The sequence below is a fragment of the Peromyscus eremicus genome, chromosome 5 (genome assembly GCF_949786415.1).
Source record: "Peromyscus eremicus chromosome 5, PerEre_H2_v1, whole genome shotgun sequence".
Taxonomy (NCBI): Eukaryota; Metazoa; Chordata; class Mammalia; order Rodentia; family Cricetidae; genus Peromyscus; species Peromyscus eremicus.
In genome coordinates, this window is record NC_081420.1 from 83,615,554 (window position 1) to 83,628,332 (window position 12,779).

The 12,779-nt window shown below is 45.6% G+C and overlaps 1 protein-coding gene across 1 annotated transcript in view; it reads right to left on the reverse strand.

Annotated features, from left to right (window-relative positions):
- Positions 1-10,079: 10,079 nt before the first annotated feature.
- The window catches only part of Galnt2 (polypeptide N-acetylgalactosaminyltransferase 2), a 132,019-nt gene continuing 129,319 nt past the window's right edge, over positions 10,080-12,779 (reverse strand). Inside the window, exon 16 of the mRNA XM_059263831.1 lies at positions 10,080-11,831. Coding sequence (XP_059119814.1) covers positions 11,676-11,831 — 156 coding nt within the window. The 3' untranslated portion in view covers positions 10,080-11,675. The remainder of the gene's footprint in view (positions 11,832-12,779) is intronic.

Below are 12,779 nucleotides of genomic sequence, written 5' to 3' on the forward strand. Positions count from 1 at the left end.
GAGGTTCTTCGATACCCATCATCTTTTCTTTCTTCCTTCCTTTCTTTCTTTTTTTCAAAGCAGATTGATGCTGTCAAGAGCAGATGTATCTCACTGTCATGAAAAGCCTTATGTTACTAAAACATTTTAAATGCCATATTCTGTAGGTCTCTGAAGTGTTTGAAGATCACCTATCTATCTAAAATATATGTCTATATGACCTCAAAAACATATCTAACATGAGTATAAGTTTGATAGGTATAGATAACTATTAACCTGTATTTCTTTATTATTCTGAATAGCTTTCAAGGACTAAAACTTTACATTTTTAAATGAGCTGCATAGGTACAGTATCTTAAAATATATATATATATATATATATATACATATACATACATATACATATATATATACACATATATATTACAACCAAAATAACCTTAAATTTGTATCAATATACAAAAATCCATACCAATGTAAAATATTTGAGACTAGTGGTTGTTTAAAAATAAACTCAACAATCCACCCTTTTGTCTCATCATTTTTATACTACACTCCTTTTTTTTCCTTCAGAAAGAGATCCCTGAATCTAACACCTTTTTTTAGTATCCTTCCTGATCATGAACAATAACAATTTCTAAGCAACCTCCCTAAACAATGACAAATATCCATAACCCACTGAATGACCAAAAAACCACCCATCCCACCTTTTGGGAATGCAGGCATTGTATCTTCCAGACTGCTTCCTGTTGTCTATGGGTGCTGGAATCTTTGAGAGAATCCTGAGAAAATTAGGATAATGGTCAAATTCTGGCTAGACTAATCTGTGAGGCTGGACCATCTCAGCCAGCAGTTTTGAAGCTGTTCTGAATCCAGAACTCTGAAGAAATTGCAACAGAGGCACTCTGAAAGGCTGGATCACCTGGGTCACCTGTTTTCATTGGTGTCTGGTCCCATTGCTCTGAAAACATATAAACTTTCAAAGTAACATACATATTTGCATTAACACAAGTATGGAATGTGCAGTATGCACAAGTCAGGTAAAGAGTTTCTTTTTATGTTTGAGCAGGTAAAATATATGTTACCTGTTTTTGTAGGGTTTTATTTTAGGTTTATTTCTTTACATCTGTAGCCAGGATTTTCAAGTCCCCCCTCCCCCCGCATCAAACTTGATCTTCTTTAACCTTGGATTAATCCACAGCCTTTCATTTTCTGTGGAAATAAAAGCATAACCTCTTCCTCAGTGCAACATATTTTTTTGACTTCCACTTTGAAGTTAAGACATTTTAAAAATATATAGGTTGGTTTAATTTAGCAGTTTTTATAATCCAATGTCTCTCAGCAGCTATCATTTGTTCATTAGCAATCAAAAAATTAAGAGATAACACAGTAACATACAGGATCCAGATTCCCTGTGTATTTCCCGTCTCTACATGGCTTATTCTTTCTTTTTTTCTTTTACTTTTCAAGACTTTAATATTATTTATTTTTATAACTGTCTATATCCTTTTCCTTTCTTTTTTAGCCTACGCACATTGTTAAACACATTGTAACCTGTTTAGAAGTGTTTTTCCCCCATCTGAACCTGCTTTATTGTTTATCTGTAATCTTTTCTGTCTGCATGAGCAAAATCTTAAACCACCATGCAGCTTAGCTCGTGGTGCACTGGTGGCTCAAGTCCACAGGCAGTGGCCAGAAGATGTGCCTCTTTATGGGGTGGGGTGGGGGTGGGAGGCTCATAAGAGACGCAGAACTAGGAAGCCACATTTGGCTCTGTTTTTTTGTGTGCTTGGAACTTTTTTTTTTTTTAAGCTTTCTTTGCTCTTGGCCAGACATCAGACACCATTTGTAGGGAGTCTTTCTTGGTCCCGCCAGCCAGCTCCCAAATCATGACATGGAGACTTCTTATTAATTATGAAAGTTTGGCTGATAGCTTAGGCTTGTTCTTAGTTAGCTCTTATAACTTAAATTAACCCATTTCTATTATTCTACATTCTACTACTAGGCTTCTACCTCTATCCCATTTTGTGTGTCCAACTCATTCCGTATCTGTCTGGCCTTTCCACCCTCCCTTTTCCCAGCATTCTCTCTGCCCTCCTACCTAGCTATTGGGCATTTAGCTTTTTATTAAACCAATCACAGTGACATATCTTCACAGTGTAAAGGAATATTCCACAATAAGTTTGTTTATATGGTGGATTACATTGACAGATTTTTGTATGTTGAACCATCCCTGAATCTCTGGGATGAAGCCTACTTGAATATGGTGGATGATTTTTTTTTTTAAATGTGTGCTTGGATTCAGTTTGCCAGTATTTGATTGAGTATTTTTGCATCAATATTCATGAGGGAAATTGGTCTATAATTCTTTCTTTGTTGAATCTCTGTGTGGTTTGGGTAACTGTAGCTTCATAAAAAGAATTTGGCAATGCTCCTTCTGTTTCTATTGTGTGGAACAATTTGAGAAGTATTGATATTAGCTCCTCTTTGAATGTCTGGTAGAATTCTGTGCTGAATCCATCTGGCCATGGGCTTTTTTTGGTTGGGAGACAATGACTGCTTCTATTTCCTTAGGGGTTTTAGGTCTATTTAAATTTTTTATCTGGCTTTGATTTAATTTTGATATGTGGTACCTATGCAGAAAATTGTCTTGTTTCTTTTATATTTTCCAATTTTGTGGAGTACAGGTTTTTGACGTATGACCTAATGATTCCTGGGTTTCCTCAGTATCTGTTGTTATGTTCCCCTTTTTGTTTCTGATTTTGTTAATTTGGATATCCTCTCTCTGCCTTTTAGTTAGTTTGGATAAGGGTTTGTCTATCTTGTTGATTTTCTTGAAGAACCAACTCTTTGTTTCATTGATTCTTTGTTGTTCTTTTTGTCTCTATTTTATTGACTTCAGCCCTGAGTTTGATTATTTCCTGCCATCTCCTCCTCTTGGGTGTGCTTGCTTCTTTTTGTTCTGGAGTTTCCAGGTGTGCTGTTAAGTAGCTAGTGTGAGATTTCTCCAAATTCTTTATGTAGGCATTTAGTGCTATGAACTTTCCTCTTAGAACTGCTTTCATTGAGTCCGATAAATTTGGGTATGCTGTGCATTCATTTTCATTGAATCCTAGGAAGTCCTTAATTTTTTTTCTTTATTTCTTCTTTGACTCAGTGGTAATTCAGTTGAGAGTTGTTCAGTTTCCATGAGTTTGCAAGACTTTCTGTAGTTTGTGTTGTTGAACTCTAACTTTAATCCATGGTGATCTGATAAGATACAGGGGGCGGTTCTAATTTTTTTGTATCTATTGAGATTTGCTTTGTGATTGTGTGGTCAGTTTTAAAGAAGGTTCCATGAGATGTTGAGAAGAAGATATATTCTTTTGTGTTTGGGTAAAATGTTCTGTAGATGTCTGTTAGGTCCATTTGAGCCATAACATGTTAGTTTTATTTTTTTTTTTTATTTCTCTGTTTAGTGTCTGTCTGGATGATCTGTCCATTGGTGAGAGTGGGGTGTAAGTCTCCCACTATTAATGTATGGAGTTTGATGTGTGATTTAAGATTTAGTAATGTTTCTTTTACAAATGTGGGTGCCCTTGTATTTAGGGGCATAGATGTTCAGAATTGAGACTTCATCTTGATGGATTTTTCCTTTGGTGAATATGAAATGTCCTTCTCCATTTCTTTTGATTCATTTTAGTTTGAAGTCTATTTTGTTAAATACTAGGATAACTATACTAGCTTGCTTCTTAGGGCCATTTGATTGGAAAATCTTTTCCCAACCCTTTACTCTGAGGTATGTTTCTTATATGCAGCAGAAGTATGGACCCTGTTTTCATATCCATTCTGTTAGCCTGTGTCTTTTTATTGGCAAATTGAGTCCACTGATATTAAGAGATATTAATGACCAGTGATTGTTAATTCCTGTTTGTTTGTTTTTTTTTTTTTTTATTGTGGTGGTGGTGGTGGTGGTGGTGGTGGTGGTGGTGGTGGTAATAGTAGTAGTGTGTGTGTGTGTTTCTTTTCCTTGGATTTTGCTGGTGTGAGATTATCTATTGCCTGTGTTTTCATGGGTGCAAATGACTTCCTTGGATTGGATTTTTCCTTCTACTACTTAATGTTGGGTTGGACTTGTGGATAGGTAAATCTGTTTTTGTCATGAAATATCTTGTTTTCTCTGTCTAATTGAAGTTTTACTGAGTACAGTAGTAGTCTGGGCTGGCATCTGTAGTCTTAGTGTCTGCAAAATGTCTGTCCAGGACCATCTGGCTTTTTGTGTCTCCAATGAGAAGTCCAGTGTAATTCTGATAGGTCTGCCTTTATATATTATTTTTTCTTTTATAGCTCTTCTTATTCTTTCTTTATTCTGTATGTTTAGTGTTTTGATTATTATGTGGTGAGGAGACTTTTTTTTTTTTTTGTGTCCAGTCTATTTGGTGTTCTGTAAGCTTCTTGTACCTTTATAGGCATGTCCTTCTTTAGGTTAGGAAAGTTTACTTCTATGATTTTGTTGAATGTATTTTCTGTGAGCTGGGATTCTTCTCCTTCTATTCCTATTATTCTTAGGTTTGGTCTTTTCATGGTGCCCCAGGTTTCCTGGATTTTTATGTTATGACTTTGTTGGCTTTAATGTTTTCTTTGACAAATGAATCTATTTCTTCTATCATATCTTCAACACCTGAGATTCTCTCTTCCATTTCTTGTATTCTGTTGGTGATGCTTGCATCTGTAGTTCCTGTTTGCTTACTCAGATTTTCCATTTCCAGAATTCTTTTGGTTTGTGTTTTCTTTATTGCTTCTATTTCAATTTTCAAGTCTTGAATCATTTCCTTCACCTGTATGATTGTTTTTTTTTTTCTCTTGGTTTTCTTTAAGGGACTTATTGATTTCTTCCAATTTTTTTGTCTTTTCCTCGATTTCTTTAAGGGAATTTTTCATTTCCCCAAGGGCCTCTACCATCTTCATAAAGTTATATATATATATATATATATATATATATATATATATATATATATGTGTGTGTGTGTGTGTGTGTGTGTGCGCGCGCGCTTCAGTTGCATTAGAATGTTCAGGTCTTGCTGTTGTAGGATTACTGGGTTGTGGTGGTGCCATATTGCCTTTTCTGTTGTTGAATGTATTGTTACACTGGCGTTTACGAATCTGGGTTTGGGATGATTATAGGTCTGGGTGTTGATTCTTGTGTTGCCTTTGTTGGAGGGGGTGTTTTGTTCCTTTATTATCTGTTGCTTTTATTGTTTTCTGGCCTGAATGGCCAAGGGTTCTGGTGATTGGCAGGTTTTCAGGTCCAGTAGGGTGTCTCAGCTGAGGTTTGTGGGGGTTTGGGTGCCTAGATCCAGTGTATCATCCTGTTCTTCTTACTGGTGTGAGCCACACCTATGCCTATGAATCTGCTGGAGTTTCATGAGGAGGAGGAGGAGGTGGGTGGGGTTGGGCAGCAGAGTGGGTATTGAGAGACAGAATCCAGTGGGTGGCGCTGGCAGTGGTGCAGGCTGCAGGCGGGTCTCTCACCTGCTAGCCATCTGATGGGAACTGCACCAGAGCAGTGGAGTTCCACCAGGGTTGGGGGCAGGGCCCAGCTGCCTTGCTGATGCTGAGATGGGAGGGGGAGGGGCATGGCATGTGCCCTGTGGCTTAGGGTCTGGAGGTTGGGGCAGTTCAGCTGGGAGGCCAGTCACTCACCTGTTCTCCCAACTGGTGTGGGCTGTACCTGTGCCTATGGAGTCTGCTGGAGCTGTGGGGAAGGGCTGACCATGGGGAGGAGGATGAGGTGGGTGAGGTCAGGTGGCAGAGTGGGTCTTGGGGGGACAGAATCCAGTGGGTGGTGGCAGTGGGGGTGCAGCCTGCAGGCGGGTCTCTCACCTGCTAGCCAGCTGGTGAGAACTGCCAAGGGCCTGGTTCTTATGAGCTGGTGGTCTTCTTGGGTCTCTGACATCTAGGGCTCTAAGGAAGCCTCGCCCATCTTTACCTCCTGGGCTGACTACTAGGCTGCCCTTTGGTGCAGATGGCAGGGCTGCCCCCTTTCCTTGTTCACTTGCACATTCAGTAGGGATTCAGTGTCTCGGGTGGGAATTTCCCGGGTGGCAGTCCTGTCACTAGCCACTGGAGGGCCACCTGTTAGTGGGTGTGTAATGCAGGGTCACAATGCCCTCCTCACTCCACATCATGATGCCACTATCGAAGTGAGCAGATGGTTCCCATCCTGGACTGGCCTGAGGGTGCAAGGGGTGGGTCTAGTATACAAGTGCAGACTGACCTCTGAGGCTTCCTTGGGACCCCACTTCCTTCTCACAAGGCCCTAAGCCTTTTCTAATACTCTTGTCCAGTCCTTGAGAGCTAACATTTGTTAGCAAGAAAGGGACTGCTTGCCCTGGACTCTCCCGGAGGCCTGCCATCCTTCCCACCCCTCTATCACACACAGCCCTCCCCTGCCTCAGGCCAGGCTCAGTCTCAGAGGTGGGGCCTCACTTGGCCTATGTGAAGAAATCAGTCACATGGCTGACTCGCCAGAGCCCTGACTTCTCCAGGGTCAAAATGGGTAATCTTTCACGGGTTGTGAAAATTAGAGGAGAACCTTACTCCAGGGCTCTTCCGTTCACCCATTCCCTCCTCTCAAGCTTTCTCCTTGTTCCTGTGTGGTACCCCTTGGTGACAGATGAGAATTCAGGACAACATTGGCCTTATTCTCCCTCCTTCATCCTCTTACTGGACAGGCCTGGACGGAACTCAAGAAGACAGTAGGTACCTGCGGTATCCAGAGCTGGAGTCGGGCCCAGGGTAGTCTACCCCCTCTTCCCACCCTCTAACCTAACCCCTCACCCTCTAGCCCCTACATACAGCACCATGGCCAAGGGACACTCACTTGGTCTTTTCCTTTGTTCATTCTGGGTCTTGTTCTCGTTCTTGTCCAGCTCGTTTCCTATGCAGTTCCAAGGTGGAGAGAAGACAGCTGGTTATAACGCCAGCCCCTCAGCCCTGGGCTCCGGGCTCCATCTGTGGGTGGTCGGAGGTTAACAGAGGGGCCTTCCTTTACATTTCTCCTTGGTTCAGCTGCCCCGCCCCAGCACCTGCCAGCAGATATGTCAATAAGAACACCAGTTGGCTATCCCTGGTGCCAGTCAGGGTTTCTTAGACAGACCAATAGGTACATAGATGTGAGGGGACATGGGCAGCTTACCTGACTGTGGAGGCAGAGAAGATCCACACTAGGATATTTGCAGGTAAGAGCCCTGGGACATGACTTAGGTTCATGTTCACAGGGTCAGGAACCAGGGGTTTCTGGGAAAGTTCTGGAGCCCAAGGGCCAGAGGGCCTAGAGCTCCCGTGCCAATGCACGGGACGGAGAGTCCTAGCTCCTGAGGAGTCACCTTTTCCTTCTACCAGAGCGAGCGGTGCCACCTATTACCAAGGACCATTATTCCCACTTGATCTGCCACTCACAGGTCAGTTTCTGCTGGACCCATCTAGCATCCTTGTGTCAAAGAAAGGGAGTATCTACAATTAAGCCCACCTCTGAAAGGCAGAGATAGGAAGTCACATTCACCAACAGGGGGTGCTTGGATGCTGAGAGATGCAAGTGTCCTGTCAGCCACACAGGGGCACCCTGGAGCTCAGACAAGGAAAACTCGCCCACCCACACCAAGGTGCTTCTGAGAACCTTGATATTTTTCTTTCCCCATCATGATCTCTGCCAGAAACAGTATTTTGTCCTGTTATGACTGAACTTTGCAGACAGGGGGTATCATCTGTTTTGTTTTGAAATCAGCTATTTTCCTTACATTAATTACTGCAGAGTTCCATGCACAGTTTATACGCCCGGCTGCTTTGGAATCACAGCAGTGGTGAGATGAGACAGTGTAGCCAAGTGAGCTGATTATCAGCTGTAACGGTGTCTTGGATGACTGGATGCTTTGGGATCTGCTGCAATGTGTTTGTTTACTTGAAACCTTCCTGAGGGGAGCCCCGAGCTGCCAGCAGGTACCAGAGAAACCAAGAGTAGGGAAAGGAAGGGGCTCAGCAGGCCAGCAGCCACCCTCCTGAGACTCACCATGTCATTGTTCCATTCGTCCTGTGGCCCAAATCCTTCCAACAAGGGCAGGCCTGACAGGCTCTGCTTGGCACAGTAAGCAGTGTCTGCTTTCTATCCCCTGACAAGGACACAAGCTGCCCATCTGCTTCCCAAGCTCCTGAGCCTACATCCTTCCTCTAGGCAAGGGGGCCCACCTAGGAGTAGCATGACTCACTGCCGGAGGTGTCTGTCCTGTGCCATGGCAGTGGGGTGAGGGGAGCAGGCAGCTTGTTCGGTGTTGAGCCCGTAACTGAGCTGAAATCCAGTCTCTTGGGTTTCTTGTAATACGAGATAATGAACATCTTTATGTGAACTACTTCTAGGTGACATGGTTCCAAGAGAACTCTCCAGCTCAAGGGTAACAAGGGACCTTCTGGGATGTCCTTCAGCAAACCACAGTCAGTTTCTCCAAATTCCACATGCCTCCCAGTGGTGATCCCAAGGACTCCTCCCATGATCCTCCAAGGTCCATGCCTTTCTGGACCTCACTGAAATACTCTGAGAGAAATCACCCCATGGCTACCATGTCACAACAAAGCTGAATTGTGTCTGGCTCCGGGCGAACTGGGACCTCCTGTATACCCACCCTATAGCCCTCCTGCGAGCACCCAGGCTAGAACTAGTGATGTGAGCCTTTTAGAAATGTGGTTTAGAGTCTCTTCAGATACTCTGAGGTCCTGGGACATCACCAAGTTTTATATCCATGCCTTCATCTCACAAATGGCCACAGAGCCAAATTTTTGGTGTCTCAAATAACGAAGTGAATGCATTCTGTGGTCTCAGAAGGTTCAGGCATCTCCTGGTCAGTCCCTTCACTGCCTTATCTTGGACCAAACTGCAAGACCACTGGCCAGTGTTTATATTCCTGGATATACAGCTAGTCACACAAAGGTGTACTAGAGGGCATGTGCCAGGCTAGGATGTGGGACAGCCACAGATGGCTGGTGAGCATTTTAGATACTTAAGTGTAAAACATTTGGTTCCTTGAGGGTGTGAGTCAAATGGCCAGGGCAGACTACAGAAAGTGGGTTGCACAGGATCAGGACAACTTTAGGCCGGTTTCCACTTGTATCACCAGCTTTTTCTTAGTATCTGTAAAGTGTGACTACATTGAAGGGGCTGGGCAGGTAGCCGGCACAGCCTAACTGCTCCACACGGCTACCAATTGTTACTACCACAGCAGACGACAGCAGACACAGGATTAGAGGTGGCTTTAGGAGAGTGAGGAGAAACGGCAGTGGAGGGCCCAGGAGCAAGACCTGGGTTCCAGCCTCCTGCCGGGTCCCGCACCTTACAGAGACCACGAGAGATGGCAGCTTAGCATTATCTATAAAGTATCTTCTCTTTATTTAAGTTAATTTCAAGGATGGTTTCCATCTATAAAATGGACAAAGTACAAGCTCTGTACAGCAGTTCTTTTAAAAATTAACTGGAAAAAAAATTACCAAACTATATTTTGAATTTGCAAAACATACTCACAGATACCATCATTTTCAGCTTCACGGAGACTCGAGGACCACCACAGAAGACAACCACCTTTGCCTGCGTGCGCCCAGGGCTCCTGGGAGTTTTTAGTTTTAAAAACAGGAGTGGGAGGGTGGGATAGCCCCGATGACTAGGAAACAATGCAAGCATGGTGAGTCGCTTTGGCACACTGTCATGTAAACATGGCTCGCCGCAGGGCCTTGCCCAGTTCCCTCTGTTCAGAGGCGGGCTGAGTTGCACCCTGGTGGCCAGACACTCAGATGGTAAAGGTGATGAGAGCACAGGGTGGGGTGGGGTGCAAGTGCGTGGTGGGAAGCTCCACCTACACACCTACTTCAAAACAGCCCGTGTTGCTTCACATCTGGGGTTTTCACTCTGATAAAAGTAGTGCAGAGGTGTCAGGGCTTAACAGCATAGACTACACTTGGACTAACCTCCTGCCTCCTTGACAGCCTCGCACCTGTACCTGTGAGTGACATTCCTCAGAGCCTACCTGGGAAGGTGGACACATGTGGACTTAACCAGACACAAGGGGGCACCCTGTCTGTCATAATGCATCATTTGTTGGCTGCTTGGCAGGGGTTGCAAAGACAGAGGGTCAGCACCTGGCCAGGCCTTCACAGAGGGTCCGTGGTCACGGTGTGCACATATATGGAGCTCCTCAAGGAGAAGAGAACTAGCCACACCCCCTTTTGGCGCAGGTGGAAGCAGAGCACTCACTCACAGGCGCTCTGACCACCTCAAACTATGGTTCCTGTGATCTCGGGGACACCTGAGATGTTGGTGTGTGATGCTTGCAGCCCTACCGGGCAGGCACCCAGGCCATCTCTGTGGCTGACACATGCCTGGGTCCTCAGTGTGAATGCACAGGCCCTATGGTCCTAACTCTACCCACAGTTCCTGTACCAGCCTGTGGCTATATCTGGGGGTATCACCTGTACCAGGGCTGCAGACATGTGGGGTTCATCCACATGCTAAAAGGCTGGTCCTCTGTGCTCTGCCAGCAGCTCAGTTAGTGCCAAAGACCCAAATACAGGGTCTCAGACCACTACGAGCCTAGAAATAGCATGTGACAGCTGTCCAGTGTCCTGGTCTGTCACAAGGCAGTGGGGTCCTGCTGGCTCACATTAGTTAGAAGCTGTGGGATTGAGTTTTCCTAAAGAAAAGAAATCTAATTTTAAAAGAAAACTCAAAGTAATAACTTGCCAAAAGAGGTAACCTAGTTAGGTTTATAGACGACAATGGGCACAAAGTAGACGTTCTAACCCAGCCGCAATTCCCTAGCTGAAGTTCAACATTGACGTTTGGGGGCTGGGGCCAGTGGTTCGGGGACCCCTGCAGCTGGCAGAGCAACATGGACTGGCTGGTGAGGCTCCAGAGACAGTGATGTCACCTCTGGCTCTGGGAGCGCAGGCCCCTCTGCAGAGCTGTGCTGCGCTGTGGGGTTCACAAGATGACGATGTGGGAAAGCATAGGGAACTGACCGTCATTCTCTTTATATGTAGCTCTATTTAGTGTCCCACTCATAGGAAAGTCCATATTCAAACACAGCAAGTATGTCAGTGGAAGAAGGAAGTGGCTGGGAGGCCAGCTGCGCCCAGAGGTGCAAGGACAGAGAAACGAGGAAGTCTGCAAGGAAAGGTCGGCTTTGTGGAAACCACTTTTTTCCTTAGACAGGGTCTTGCCTGCCTCCGCCTCCTGAGTGATGGGATTACAGGCACTGGCCACCATGCCTGGTTCACACACATGATTTTGGATGGGTAAAAAAACGAACTGGAGATTTTTGAGTTCTTGCTGTGAGGGCAGCTGCCCCTGTTCCCTCTGTCCTCAATATAAACATGCTTGCTGCTTGTCCACTTGTTCCGGCCAGCACTGGGCTGTTCCTCTGCTGGGGAGTGAGCAGAAAGTAGAAAGTGGGAGGCAGAGGATGCCAGCCTTGGGAGGGACCCTCTGTCCCGAGCCCCAGGGGCTCATTTCCTCTTCTGCACAGCGCCAGCCCAGCTCATGCCTCGCTGAAGACTTAAGACTTTCAGACCATGATGGAACACTGAGGTATATAGTTTTGCGGAAAGTTTCAGAAACATAATAACGTGATCACCAAACTGGGCTGGTGTGCAGGTGGACGGCGGGCCCTTGGGGCCTCTTATTGCTGCAGGTTGAGTGAGAATTTCCACTGCTGTGACAGGGCCGGGCCACACACCTCCACACTCAGGCCTCCGCTCTTGGCTGTGCGGCTGTCCAGGCACAGGTTGCTGCCCACGTGGCGCAGCTTGGAGTTGCCCTCGATCTGCTCCCACTTCTGCAACAGACAAGAGCACAGCAAGGGAGTGTGAGGCGGCGTGGGGTCTGCAAGCCGCTCTCGGGCACACACCTACTGTTTCCAGGCTGTCTCTGTCAGGAGTCCCCACTGCCCTGCGTGCCACTCTTGGGGCACAGGTCACCAGAACAATGCTCCTGTGAATGCTCCTAGCATACTAAAACCAACCATAGCCAGGAAGCCCACCAACCCACTCTGCCACGCACAAAGCCCTAACAGCCTCAAGAAGTTTGAGGTGCCCTTATCCTATTGTTTAGCAAGTAATGTAAACATTCTACTTAAACATTTGTTTTGTTTTTTTAAATAACAAGGACTATGGCTCTAATTAATTTTTTATGCATGCACTAAAGTTCCTTGGGGTAAGTATTTCTGAAAATTCTGACACTGTGGAATTAAATTTTCTCACTCTTGCCTCCTCTCCCCTTGACTGTGCAAAGGCACACATAATGTGCCTGGAAACCCGATGTTCTCATTGGCCAAACAGTAAAGCACCACACTGAGACATGCCAAGGAGCTGCCTCTCAGCAGCAGGCCGGGGTGGGGTGCAGCAAAGCACAGCCCACAGCACGAGGCTGACCCTCCAAGCATGGGTGATGCACGCGGCTCTCTCGACCCTCCTGATTGTTGTTCCACCTGCTCACTCAGCTTCCTTGCCAACAGTGGAAGTCAAGGGCAACCGCAGCCCGTGAGGCTATGCCACCTGCACCGTCTTGTCCCTCCTTGTCCTTGTGGCTGTCAGTTCTGTCCCCTGCATTGTCATGGAAAGCATGCTTGGAGTCTGCCAAGGCCTTCGAGCTGCCTGACAAAGAGTGTGGAGTGAATAGAATCTGATTCTGGCTCCTGGGGGGACCCTGTCTGTCACATGTGGAAGCATCCACTAGACAGGGATAAATGTCTAAGGAAAGAATGAAGTCACAGCTGGCCCTGGGA